Source organism: Aulonocara sp. 'chitande type north' Nkhata Bay, linkage group LG5 (genome assembly GCF_057382095.1).
Source record: "Aulonocara sp. 'chitande type north' Nkhata Bay isolate Kocher_YH1m ecotype deep benthic linkage group LG5, A_spYH_male_GT1.1, whole genome shotgun sequence".
Taxonomy (NCBI): Eukaryota; Metazoa; Chordata; class Actinopteri; order Cichliformes; family Cichlidae; genus Aulonocara; species Aulonocara sp. 'chitande type north' Nkhata Bay.
The window spans coordinates 34,177,367-34,192,079 of NC_141348.1; the positions used below are offsets into that span (position 1 = coordinate 34,177,367).

At 38.9% G+C, this 14,713-nt stretch overlaps 1 protein-coding gene across 3 annotated transcripts in view; it reads left to right on the forward strand.

The window, feature by feature from the left end:
• LOC147331081 (plasma membrane calcium-transporting ATPase 1-like) overlaps positions 1–14,713 on the forward strand; it is a 138,769-nt gene that overhangs the window by 55,191 nt on the left and 68,865 nt on the right. For all 3 annotated transcript variants that reach the window (XM_086293136.1, XM_086293137.1, XM_086293135.1), the window contains exon 3: positions 3,273–3,686. In XM_086293136.1, the coding sequence (XP_086149262.1) occupies positions 3,491–3,686 (196 nt within the window). In that variant the 5' untranslated portion in view covers positions 3,273–3,490. The remainder of the gene's footprint in view (positions 1–3,272; positions 3,687–14,713) is intronic.

A 14,713-nucleotide genomic window follows, 5' to 3' on the forward strand; every position in this document is an offset into this window, starting at 1 on the left:
AGGCCCCGTCCCCTTAGGGGGATGTCGATCAAACTGTGCGCACACGGGTTCAAGCTCAGGCTAAGCTGTCACTGTGAACGCTGGCGTTGCTCTAAACGGGAAGAATTTGGAGTCAACCCAAAGTTGAACATTACGCAGGACGTGGTGAAAACCCTCACAAAGAAAACCATCACACAGACTGGGAAAATGTTTATTTAATATGAATTATCTGGTTTTATTCCATCCATCCACTCTTAATATTTATTTTGGATATTTTTTATTGAAATAGAGAGTACCCCTGGATTAAGGGTAAGGAGCAGTAACTAATAGATTTAGGTAAAAAAATGAATTTTTAATTAAGTATATAGATGAGCTGCAGTCTATTATTAGCCTGGTAAATGCTGAACCATGAAATAGCTGCCGAACTCATGTATGAAATATGATACATTTGGCGTTACAGGATTAGGTTGTAAAGGGGAATACGTGAGTGGAAGCAGATATCTGGCATGAGAACAGCAAAATGTCAGTCAAAAAACTTGACTTTTACAATTTAAATGACCCAACTGGAAATCTGCACCGTGTGCAGTTGTCATAGCACAACAGCTTACACTGAGACTGCACCTCTTCTTCTTCAATCATTAATATGTCTAGTAAACTTTTCTTATTTCCTGTATTGTGGCCTGTAAAAAGTAATGCCATTGTAGTAGATTTTAAAGTATCACATTGCAGATATTGCACTGCAAACGTGAGCAGGGATAGCTCAGTAGGTAGAGTGGTGGCCCCATGATCGTAAGGTCGGGGGTTCGACTCTACTGAACGGCTACCCTGAGGTACCCCTGAGCAAGGTACCGTCCCTACACACTGCTCCCCGGGCGCTGCACTGGTGGCTGCCCACTGCTTCACTGGGTGAATGGGTTAAATGCAGAGGAACTATTTCCCTATGGGGACTAACACGCACACTTTACTTTACTTTACATGTCGAGAAAGAAAAACGTCTTTGATCCTTGTGAGCTCTCGCTCGTACCGCCACGCTGATGTGGAGTGAGTCTCCCTGTGCAGTGTATTTTGTTTCAGGTTGGGAAAATTTGCATTATGTAAAGTCATACTGAGATGGCCATCAGCAATTCCTGTTTGAACAACAATCTCTGTCTTACATTTGATACCGAGCAAACCATGTTAGGATTATTATAAAGACTTCAAAGCAAATTTCTGAAGAGGAAAGCATCACGAATTTTTTTTTAGCATTTTTACACAATAAACATTTAACTGTCTCTGACTTGGGAGTCCAGATGCCATCAAATGTAAATGAGGTCTATACTTTGATTAGACGTTCAGTTGGTAATTTCTCTAAGTGAACCAGGTGCCAATTATTGCACAGCGAGCCAGCTGAAGCTCCCACTGTTATATTAAGCATTCACCAGAGCTTTGAAATTGTTCTGTCTGTCCTCCTCAGTCTGAGAACCACTGACCCAAGCATCATGTGCTGGCCAGAGGGGCCGATGGCGCGAAATGGCAGCCTCGCTTCTGTCAGTCTGCCCCAGGGCAGCTGTGGCTACAACCGTAGCTTGCCTCCACCAGTGTATGAATGCGAGAGTGAATGAATAGTGGCATTGTAAAGCGCTTTGGGTGCCTTGAAAAGCGCTATATAAATCCAATCCATTATTATTATTATTATCCTGCAACACCTGTACCAAAAACCACCACTCAGAAAATGCTTAACCCCGGCAGTAATGGTAGTACTTCTCTAACAGGGTCTGTGTGTGTGTGTGCACGCGCTCGTCCATCAAAGAGCGCTAAACTGCGAAAAATGGAGGACAGCCTTTGATGTGCACTTACATAATCTGTAGCGATGGGCTGGAGAGTCAGAGTTTGGCCAGACACACATTTTCACACTCTGACCCAGTGGATATCCTCCATCTCATTGTCTCCTGCTTGATGCTGATTGGCTCTCAGAGCTGCATTGCATTTACAGTGACCTCTGGCTCTTCATCTCTTCATCTAGTTTTTCCTAAACTCTTGATTATGGCATCTAATCTTTTCCTGATTTGTAGTCTGTAATTAAATTTGCTGCCTGATATTGTTTTCACAGATGCTTCAGTTAATGAATTCAGAGGCCAACTGCTGTCTTCAACTGCTGTGTTTTATTTCACTGTATAGCTGTGCTTTTGCACACATAGTAAGGCTGAGAAGAAGAGAATATGTGAATAAATCAAGGCCTGTGGGCCAACTCAAACCCTTCAAAATGTTTATATGGCTCACATATAATTTCAGTGTTGACCAAATCTGATCCACCCCGTTGTAGCTGTGGTCTACACACACCAGTGTAACCGAGGGGGGTGAGTCTTCTTCCACTTTTTTTAATTATTTCTGCAGGAATTGGCCAGTTGGTGTGGCAGAGGAAATGGAAAGCTCTTTCTGATAGTAATGAGTAAATGTTAACTAAGGTGGAAAAATTGCCACTTGGGGTTCAGGATTTGCCCTTGGACCCTTTTTCAATGACACAGTGGCAGTTCTGTAGCATCAGATTCAGAATACTTCATGAATCCAAGAGGAAATTATGTAAATTATGAAATTACTATGATGGTACTACACCCACTGGCAAGCAGTAGTAACCCTACCATACAATGAGGTATTTATTTTATATGGCACAGGTGTACTACGTGATCTTGACTAAATGTTATAAAGGCTAATAAATGTTTTTGTGTGGCCTGCTTCAGGGCTTTAATGTGAAGAACTAGCAGAAGACATACATTTTCAATGAAGGTAAACCTTGTCAACAGACCGTATCTGTCCAGCACTTGATTTCGTTCTCATTTCCCAGTGTGGTTGTTAGTAAAACTACATTTGACACCCTTGATTTTGAACTCAATCCACAGCTGTTTGCAAGGAAATAAACTATGACTCCCTCATAAATACAACAAAAGACAAAATGCTGCTTTTTCTGACCAGAGTGATAAACTCACAGCATATGGTTAATGGAGAGCAGATATTTACCAAATAACCACAAGTCTCACAGGAGCTGCGCAAACTGATAATAAGTTTATATCATAACGACCTCGGTGATTCAGGGGACTCCTTTAATAATCTAAGATGAGAAAATCTCTTCTCTAATTGGGCAAATTAGTCTCTCTGCTATTAATTAGAAAGATTACTTCAGGAGTCCCTTTAATTTATTTATTTCTTTATTTTTTATGTGTGCTGCTTCTGATGCTGGGCTGGTACGTCTTTAGACAGTTTCCACTCTGGTTCTGGTTTCTAAACAACTGTTTTCCTGTTTTCTATTTTCTCTGCAGAGTAAAACCAGCAGAACATGTTTACTCCACTGTTTCCATAGTTACTGAGAGGAGCATGCACGTCCAGAGAAGGCTTTAACGTCACAGTTTGTCTCCTCCGACTGCCATCTAAAAGAACTACACTACCCACAATTCCTGTGACTAATAACATAGCCAACGTTTCGATCACTACAAACAAAGACAGTCAGAAGAACGACACTGCTGTGAAGAGGACCACCATGGCAAACAACCCTGCAGACCACCCTCCGGGGAATTCGGTTGCTGAGGGCAACCATGAAGGGGACTTTGGGGTGAGCATGGTGGACTTGAGGACCGTGATGGAGCTGCGGAGCACTGAGGCCGTCAACAAGATACGGGACACTTACGGAGATGTGCAGGGCATCTGCCGCCGCCTGAAAACATCCCCTATAGAAGGTAAGACCGGTTCAATACACACAACCAAACCATTTAAGTCAGTGGATCTGAAACAGTTCACAACCTACAATTTTTATTAGTCTGTGACAATAAAAACAAATGATCCAAGGTGAATTAGATTGGCAGTGGTCACCGTTATATCATCAATAAATACTTTTGGAAAGTTTTCCCTCCAGAAATCACATTTATTCTGCTTAACTGCTTAACTTCTGTCAACACGTGTTAGCTGGGATAGGCTCCAGCCCACCTCTTCATGACCCCATATATGGTGTTATGTACTAAAAAGTCTGGAAGTTTTTTGTTTATTGGAGCCTTGTGTACAGTCAAGAAAGTTTGCTTTTGGTACCTTAGAATGATCTAAACAGTTTTAATGAAGATACTTTTTTATTTCAAACAATGTCAACAATCATGGGTGATAGTGTTTCGAAAGGTTGGCTCTGGATCTGAACAACAGGTAGTTAAAGCCAGAAGGTTGTACCATTTTAATTGACTGTACGAGATTATTTAGTATGCTAAAAAAAAAAAAAGAAGAAGCAATAACTACACTTACACCAGATTAATCACACCCAGAGTATTACGCAACTACGCTTCACGTGGTCTGATGAATGACACACCCAGGCCCAGTACATTTCTGCTCTTATGTTTACCTTGAGATTTGGCAGCACACAGCTGAACCTGCTGTAAGCATGAGCACATGAGCCAACACAACCAGCTCATGTACTTGTTCCTTGTTGGAGTGTTGTGGAATCGCCCTTTAAAGGTGGGGACGGGGCAACCTCCATCTTTGACATTCCTAACAGCATTTAAGTCAGACAACACAAATTCTGGGATTTTAGGAGCCCTAAAAACAAAGACTTGGAAACTGCTTACTCTGTTAAATTGAAAAAACGCAGGGATTGTGTTTCAGTCTGGGCAGGTGGCAGTGGAGATCTGTACCATACACGCTTGTTCTTCAAAAAGGGCTTCTTGTCCTTGCCTTTCACAGTAAAAATCCTGGAAATACACAGTATGTGGCTGTCTTAATACACCATATTTTGCTGCTAAGCAACTGAAAGACATGGGTCACATCTTCCTATCAGATAAACCGAAAAAGAAAAAATGTTGATTTTGTAATGCATGTACAAAAATGACGATAAAACCTTTAATTAGTAGCATTAAATAGATGGAAAAACATACATTTAAGAAATTATTTATTAATTTACAGGAGGAATAAAATCTTAATCTGTAGCTACTATTTTCATGACATTATGCACACTAAACATTTTTTATTAGTACACATTTATAAAGAGTGATTCTAATTGTGAACATAAAAATTGTACTTCAGTTCAAGCTTTTCTTCATAAATCTCTGCATTTAAGAAACACAAAGAAAGAAGCAAGCTATTGCAACAGAAGAAACCAACTTTAACAGTAGTGCACTAATTAACAGCGGTGACGGGACGTGGCATTTTTGCTGTGTACTATTAGGATTAGGATTTGTTGGGTTTACGATTGATTCGATGACCTTTCCATTCCTAATCCATTGATTGATATTCTGGTTGGAATCCGTAGTCTTTTTTTATAATCCTTAGTTAGGATTAGGCAATAATCTGTGGTTATGGTTAAGAAAGATGTTAGTTGTCCAAGTTTTCTTATAGCCAGAGTTATGGTTGTGGAAATTCAGGGGAGGTCTGTTCACACTGCCAAAAGTAATGGATTGGACTGAAGGCTATTATTGCAGCACTTTTCCCCTCGTGCAAGTAAAGCTAGCGATTGTCAGACCAATGAGAATTTAGTCTGATAAGATCAAACATGATGAGACTGCAGCCTTATTCAGCAACTCTGAAAGTGACTGTAGCTGGCAGGGCAATAAATAATACTGTTTCTCAAAATTCTTGCTCAGGCATATTGATGGAAGTGCATCAACAGTTACATTGACAACACAAGTAGAGCAGGAGATAAGTGTGTGTGAGCCACGCTTGTTTGGTGAAACATGGATACCCTCGTTATTTTGTGCTAAAAGATGATCATTTTGGAGCTCTATGTGAGACCAGAAAATGGCCGACATGTGGCTGTTTGTTATGTCTCTCTCCCACTCTCATCCTTTGATCCCTCTGTGTTTGTGTATGTGTGTGTGTGTGTGTGTGTGTGTGTGTGTGTGTGTGTGTGTGTGTGTGTGTGTGTGTGTGTGTGTGTGTTTGTTTGTATGTGTGTGAGTGTGTTTGCAGCCACTGGTCCATTCCAGGATTGAAATTAGTTCCAGCCCGTTCCCCTAATGGCTCCATAGATCATTGCTCCGTTCCATTTAGTAATCAGAGGACAGCTGTAGTCGAGTCCTCCACGCAAGAAATTACTCACTTTAATGAAGAAAGTGTAATTATATTTTCACTGCAGAGGGGGGAGGGGGTAAAAAACAACAACGGGGAAATCTGGATGTAAGATTTAGGGCAAACACGCATGAAATGAGACTGTTAGTGTGTTACACTGTAAAGACATCAATCCAGGTTTATTAGTAACATCATGTCCTACATGAGCATCTTTTTGCCATCTAAAGGGCTCCTGCTTTTCCTGTGGGGCAGGGTTATATCATACATGGTCAAAGTTTCTTCATAAATGCAAATAATCCCCCTGAACCTAAATCTCAGGCTTCAGCCTGCTCCTACTACTCACTGCTACAGTGAGAGCAAATATACTTAACCATGTAAATCATGAAATAATTGACAGTAAATTCCATTTTTTTTAAAAAAAAAACAACAAAAACAAAAACTGAGCTTTATGACAATTTAAGAAAAAAAAAGGTCAATTGTCAGACAACATTTTTGTGTATTTATTGGTCAGTTTGTTTGTCTTAATCAAACAATCACATATAAGGGAGTTAGAGTTAAAAAACTGACAGCACATAGCCTGACGGTGAAGTTGCTAAGCATACCGGTAGGTCGAATGCCTGTTGGACAAAAGGGGGCAACAAAGTTCATCAAAAGGGGAAAAAGCACAAAAAAGACAACAAGGGATAAAAAAAGCATTAAGAGAAGCGCAAACAGCAGCAGCAGCAGTGGACAGTTTACATTGTTTTTAAGACTGTTTAACTTCAAGATGGAGAATTTCTTTATCTGGAAACCAAAACTAGCACAAAAGTGGATAAGTGGATCCCACAGACTAGTTGTTTTTGACGCTGCTTCCTAGACACATGATTTTATCTCACACTCATAAGATGTCCAAGAAAATCTCACACCAGATACAGGAAAACACTCAAGGCCTGTACTTTGTGAAAACAGTGATAAGTTGAAGTGGCGTTTTTTCTTTTCTTTTTTTTTCTGACATCAGGCTTCTTTTGCACCAACAGTAGTCCATAAACATCAGGAAGCACAGAATAAAGTTCATGTGCTTAATTTGCAAATGTGCACGAGCCTGGTTAATAAAGAGACTCGCCAGTGAACGCAGCCTAATCCTGGTTTGACAAAACGTTAACAGGACACTGCACACATTTACGCATATGGCACTACAGCAGTGACTGTTATTTATTCAATTATTCCTGACACACAGAGAATATAGGTCAGGGCCTAACCTTGAATCACAGCCTACTAAACCTGAAACAGGTGAGCTACAGCACAGAGTCACCGTGCTACTGTTGAGTCCTTTTACACAGGTTCAAGAGTCCTGAGACTAAAATGAAAGACAAATCCATCCATTTAGTGCATTCCACAAATGACTTTTATTTATTTATTTATTTTTCTGTTACACAGTCAGTATTTGCATTAGTGGCTGTTGCATCTATAGTGTTGATGGATGTTTATGTAACATGACTTCATAAATCATAAGGCTTTAAATTCAGTGGTTTAAAGCCTTTGGTTATTCAATAAAACTGATAAACCGGTAAAACATTTATGAGATTTAGATTCATTTATATCAATTATGTATGATTGTTCCAGTACATCATATGAGTTTCTCTTTGTGTGTGTGTTTCTGTGTTTTTTTTTTTTGTTAGTGGCTAAAATGACACAGGAAGTTCATTGATACCAATTAAAATACATTTAGATTCATCGTAACTGATATTTGAAACCTGCCTTAATATGTTTATCTCAGATTCACAGCTCTGATTGCAAGTCTTTAGTACAAGTGTTATTTGACAGTATACGCATGGTTTAAACGGCAGTTTGACTGATTACTACAGCTGCAAGGTGTACAATGATATATATAATATGTAGCTCAATGAAATCAACAATTTATGACAAAACAAATACCTTAAAGTAAATATGGTGTTATTTCTAATTATATAAATGTATGTTGTCAAGTCCCTTCTATATATAGTAACCAGTTATCCAATCCTTATTTATTTATATACTCCGCACCGCTGCATTGTTGCACATAAACATCAATATGACATATGTCCTGCTATTGTCTGTCATGTTGCTGTTTTTGGTATTATCTGTTTTCCATGCTGTTAAGAACATTGAGAGCAAAGAAAAAAACGATCCCGTTTCCTTGAATGTGTCCACCTACTTTGTCAAAAAAAAGCTGATTCTGATGGACCAGTTATTTGAAATTGTGGTTCAATACAGATGCTCACTTTTAACATGAAAACAAAGAAATCTCTGAAAGTCTCTGTCCCTGAACGTTTATTCAGGGAAGCTGCGCTGACAACAGATAAACATCGGCTACCTCATTTGTCGATACGTTTCTTTCTCTTACCCAGGCTGATACAGGGAGGTGCTGTTATGTGGCTGATATATCACCCCGTCCCTACTTTTTAAAAATTCAATAAACCTATAAAATGTAGCCTAAGTAGTGAAAATGTTTAAGCTATGAAACAGAAAAGCCCAAGCCTAATCATTAAGGTGGCTGTGGTTTATGGTTTGTGTCACGGTTTATGGTTGTTTCAGTGCAGGATTTAAAGTTTAGTGCTGGATTTTGACAGCACTGCTACACTGGCTGAACGTATCACAGTTTCCATCCTAATAATAAACTCCAAATTGATTTTACAGTCTGCATGGCAGGCACAGAGTTTGCTGTGGGAGTACGCTGTATTGATAAATCCTCTTTTACCGCTCTCCTATTCTCCATCTAGAAATGTGAACTATATACCATAACCATAGTTTGTTAGTTTACATCGAAGCATTCAGCTACCCAAGTGGTAGATGATGGAAGCCTGTTTTCTGTGACTCTAAACCAAAAATGAAAAGCAATACTGTGATATACACCAAAAACATACAGAATTAATAACTTACCACGCATAGTAAGTTAGAACTAAAGGGAAACTGCAAGCTTTTTAGGTTAAACAGCATTTTATTTGTTAATATGGGTTTTGTTCCATGTCAGGATGTTGTAATATCAATGATACAGTGGATGCGCAGTGTCAGAGGTGAGGAGTTAAATAGTGAATATTGTGTGTTTTTTGCCCCTCAAAGCATGTACATCTCATTTATTGTGTCTCTGTGACAGAAGGGAAACCTGCATGAAACCTGAGTCACACACAGGGGTTGTCTGTTTCTCACCTTAAGCTAATTTTCTCACATTGATCGCATGATTTCTTGTGTTGATGTAAACAGATCTGGAATGAGCCTCAGATGAATCATGCTTCTCACAATAGAAAACCTGTTCCTTCTCTCTGATAGCCCACTGCCATGCTAACTAACCTGATTAGCTCTGTAACAGCTCAGTTCGTCGTTATGTTAGCAGTTAGAGATTTCACACAGTTATATTTAACCACATGCGAGGCGCGTCTTTAGCAGCTCTCTCTCGATGGCTATGATAGATAGTTAGATGCTTCAGTCTGTAAAACCAGCTCATGAATGGACACAGACACAGACCTCGTCATCCTGAGTTGAACCTGATCATTAACACACACAGACACACACACATCCTAAAACCGAAGGCTCAGCTGCAGCTGTGCATCCTGTTGGTTAATGTGTATTGATTAATCAAAGTCTGAGTGTGTTTCATGTTGCGATGACATGCAGCTTTTGAACATAACACACGGAGCCAGATGTAAACTTTATAAAAATACACATGCGGGCCTTAAAATAAGCCTCTATTTTAGGAAAGTGCCACTGAGCAGCAGCGTTTTCTGTCACTGTTCAGGTGAGAAGAAGACAGGAGATAATTCCCTTTGTATTTTGTGTCATCGCTTTTTAATAGCTTCAAGAAATTAGAGCTGAAAGTGGCAGATAAAAATGGATTTAAAGAGTTTCTTACTGTGGCATCAGCTAATGATCAAATGTTCAGTTTCATGCTAATTTTGAAGCGCAAGCGGCATGGAAGTCACACAGATGTCTTCCTGTTTATCTTGTGTACAAATATCGGTCTCATTTGAGAGCCAGCAAAGGCGAAATGCAGTTTATGGTGATGTGAGACAGCTGGAGAAAGTGGAGCCAGAGAAGAGCTGCCGTTGATGACTGATGAATGACTTAAACAATTAACTTAACATCAGAATGGCTTTCTGATTAGTTAACTGCTTGTCAAAAGCTCCGATTGGTCGATTTGTGCTGCAGTGAATCAGTCACGTCACTTGAAGTCTATTCAATAACAACAGAGATGGGGTTTTGGAATGAAACAAATTGTTCTTTTATTCCCGCTGTTAGTGTTAATCTCTCTTGCACAACAACCCATTCCCAGCTTGTCAGTTGATGCCATTTTGTCAAAGACCACACTAGGGCGGCTCATTTATGCACACTCTGCTCTTTGGTAACCAGGTAATGATACTAGGGAGATGGTTCTGTCACACCCGGTAGTCATTTTTAAACATGCATTGTTGCTCTCACCATTTTCCCAAAGCTAACCAAGAGTTTTTAGTGCCTAAATCTGACCAGTGAATGAAGCTGAAAGTCTATTTATGTGATAACCTACACAAATCACCATTGCCAGGATTTGCAATTGTACGTGTTGTGCCTCCAATTTGCTGCCGAAACACTAGCTGGGGTTGTAGTTTCTCACTTCCAGCCTATTAACAAAGATTAAAGGCAGCAGATGAACAAGTAGCTGGATTTTCATGCAGAATTTAATGATGGTACAGGGAATGATGGCACTGAACAGTTGTAAGTAGTAGTTCTTGCAGAGTAAGCTTTTAAAGGGTTTGTCTTTATGATGTTCCTGTGGTGTAGTTCAAGTGCAGAAATGTTAGTGGGTGCTTTTTTTTATATTTTTGACCATTTTATAAACAAAAATGTGCTTCAAGTTTGAGAACATTGAATCATTTTTAGAAAAACTCGTCAAAAATGTAGTCTGGTGATGGGGAAAAAAAAATCACCTCTAGGTCAAATCCCACCGTGTTTTGGCCAAATATATATATATTTTTTTAAGTGTCTTTAATGTATTTTTCAGTTTCAGTGTGTTATTCTGCACTCATGAACGTGTGACCTTTACTGTTGGGTTTTTCAGATATAACTTAGTAGGAGTGACAATAGTGTGACCTTGACTGGTTCCCAAATAATCTGATTTCCAGAAGCTTGTGAAGTTTACCTAACTGTGGTTTTAGATGACTTATCACTCAATGGAAAGATTTTATTTTGGGCTCATGAGCTGTAATCAGTTGGTTCCTCCACCCTCCCTCTCACATACAGTGACTGAGAGCAACTAGAAATGGAAACAAAATGAAATAAAACTATATCATGATAAATAAAGTAATATTTTTTGTATTAGTCCTATTTATTGACTTTTGTCCGTTTCTTTGGCTTTTGGAGCTGCATGGGTTTCTCTAATCATAATCAAAATACTGGCACTCATCAAAATAAACCACCAACTCCTGAGAAGATAAGTTGGAAACCTAAAATGTTTGGTGGGTGCGTATTTCCTGTGTTCACCTCAGCCATATCCTGTTTGCCGTAATTGACAAATGAACATCGACAAATTCAGAAGCCACCCTCTTGCAGGGCAAGTGGATCCAAACCATGCCAGGAGAATGCCACACTAGTGCAGTCAGTTTTATTTGTAAGACCAAAAAAGTGGACCACATCAGTCCAGCTCTGAGGTCCTTACACTGGCTGCCTGTCCGTCAGAGCATAGACTTTAAAGTTCTGATGCTGGCCTATAAAGCTCTGAATGGTTTAGGACCAAAATACATCAATGACCTCCTGACCCAGTATGAACCTTCCAGATCCCTCAGGTCATCTGGATCCGGTCTTTTATCAGTTCCCAGAGTCAGAACCAGACACGGAGAAGCTGCATTCAGCTTTTATGCTCCTTCTATCTGGAACAAACTCCCAGAAAGCCTCAGATCAGCTGAAACACTCAGTTTATTTAAATCCAGGTTGAAGACTCACCTGTTCTCAGCTGCATTTGAATAAAGCACCAAATCCACACTTTAAGCTTAAATTTCAAAACTTACATTTAACTACTGATTTTATCTACTGTTCTGATTTTATCTGTTTTGATTTTATATACTGTTGTTTGTTTGTTTGTTTGTTTGTTTGTTTGTTAATTAGTTAGTTAGTTTATTTGCTTGTTTTATTCAATTTTAAATCATGCTTTTTATTTGTTCTTGTTTCTAATGTCTCTGTAAAGCACTTTGAATCACCTTGTTGTTGAATTGTGCTATACAAATAAACTTGCCTTGCCTTGCCTTGCCTTGTAGACCTCAATCTGACATGTGAATTTCGAAGAGCTTCATGGGGAAAAATAATAATTTAAAAGAATAAAAGGACATAGGTTGTAGGGGTGGGGGAAAAATCGATACTGTGTAGTATCGTGATATTTTGTTTGCTAATAATGTATCGATACAGGGACAGCAGAAATCGATATTTTGTTACAAAAAAGGTTTTTGTGGACTGGAACTCTGACTTCAGAGCATTTTGATCCTTTTTCTGAGCAAGAATCCTGACATTCCTTCACTGTCCAAATGTGTTTAACTTTTTTTTTGGCAGCAATAAACATGACAGTTTACTTATTTTAATTTAAGACATGTTTTATTTTAATTACGTTTAAAACTTTTTTATTTAATGTAAAATCATATTTTGTTTTAATTTACTTTCAAATTCTTCAGTTGCTGAATGGGCTGCATAGTTTTCATAAATTGCATAGTTCAGAATAGCTATAATTGTACCAGATGGTTGCATTCAGTTAAGTTGGACTAGACTGTAATACAAACCGTTCAGTTTGTCAACAATAAAACTGACTGAAATGAGAAACTGAGTGTGAGACTTTGATACTAGATAAAATGAATATTGATAAAGTTTACCTTTATGTACAGAATCTGAATATCGCAAAATATTTTTAAAAATTGCAATAATATCGTATCGTGCGTTAAGTATTGTGATAATATCGTATCGTGGGATGTATGGTGATTCCCACCTCTAATAGGTTGTTGGAGTGGACAAAGGAAGAGCGATGTGGCAAGAGAAAACAAACTCAGAGATAATAAAAGTAGAAAGCTGACGTGATATTGACGTTGATATTGACACAAATGCTCTTTTTGACCTGAATACTAAATATGGGAGAACTCACATACTGGTTATTACAAAATGGACTTAATGGTTTATTCAGTATGACTCAAATGAGTGACTGAGCAGCTGAAGGCATCAGGAAAGTGTTTACAGAGGTCGAGTCCAACGGTTTTTTTCCATAGACTTGTATGTGACAGGAAGTTGTTTCTCTTGTGCAGGTGTCACCCCAAGGTCAAATAATTCATTTTTAATAATGCAGATTTAAGGTCTTTCTGGTTTGACACAATTTGTCAGACCCTAAGCTATGTCATCTTCTATGATAGTCTGTGATGCAAACACTAGTTAGATGCAAGATTAAAGAAGTAGATGTTTAAGAGTTTTTTAAATTATCAGTCTAGTTTGAGGAAAGCAGCACCAAATGTTGGGGGCATAAACGGCAAAAGCTGCATCCCCAGTTATTCTCCTCAAGGAATACCAGATCTCTAACAGTTCAGTCATGGAGGATTAGGAGTGCAACTTTGCACATGAAGTGTCAGACAAACAGAAATGTTACATAGCCTTTAAATACGAGCAGAAGTATTTTAAAATCACGCTTCCAGATCCCCTCATTATGGTGTCACCTGTCTGTGTGTACTGTGAAAGGGCTAATTATCAGCCACAGTTCAGTTCTGAGCTTTATGTAAATGAATTCCCATACACACACACGGACACACAGACTCACACACACAGTGTACGTGTTTGTAGGTTAAGAGGTTTCTCGGCCTGCTGGTCTGTCAGATCTTTTTGAACTCTTTGGTGCAAGAAGTCAGCATCCTATCAGAGTTTCAGTATTAGCTGCATGACCCGAGTCCTATTCACTGTCTCTCACACACACACACACACACACACACACACACACACACACACACACACACACACACAGCCTCAGGACATCCATGTCTTTGCCAATTCAAGCTGAACGCTCCTCTAAGCAATCAGCAAGAGGAAGAAAGCTACAAAGACACTCTTCTTTCTTTCTTTCTTTCTTTCTTTCTTTCTTTCTTTCTTTCTTTTAGTTGAGACGTACACATTTAAATACAGTGTAAGTCATTTTGCAGCATACCAGGTCTCTGGTTTTGTTCAAAGAGGATAGACCTGAGGACTTATAAAGCTCAGCCTTATGTCATTCTGCAACAGAGGATGCGAGTCTGTGTTAAAGAGAAATCTATCTCCTGTAGACACTCGTCTCTTCATACCGGTGATATGGTCATCACGGTCATCATTCTCCATCTCTGGCTTAGCCTGTGAATGAAATGCTTCAGGTGAACTATTGGTCCTCCGTTCAGCCAGGATGCTTTTATCTGTCACACATTACAATTTATTGCTCTCATTAAATTTAAAAAAATGTGTTGCTGACAACAGCAGGTGGAGTTAGTTTGGGCAGATATTGGATTAAGCTATAACCTCAGGAGGGTTAAAAATGGCATGCTGAAGTGCCAAAGAACTTTTTTCAGTGGCCACTTGAGGCTGGCTTAAATTATATTGAAGCTTAAAAATGTAAAATATTAGGGGTGATGCAGCTTTCAGAGACTGGTGGGGGAATTTCCTCTCTTAAAACACAATACAATTTTCTTTAATTATCTTATTAATTTTTTAATAATAATAATAATAATAATGGATTGCATTCGCTTTGAGG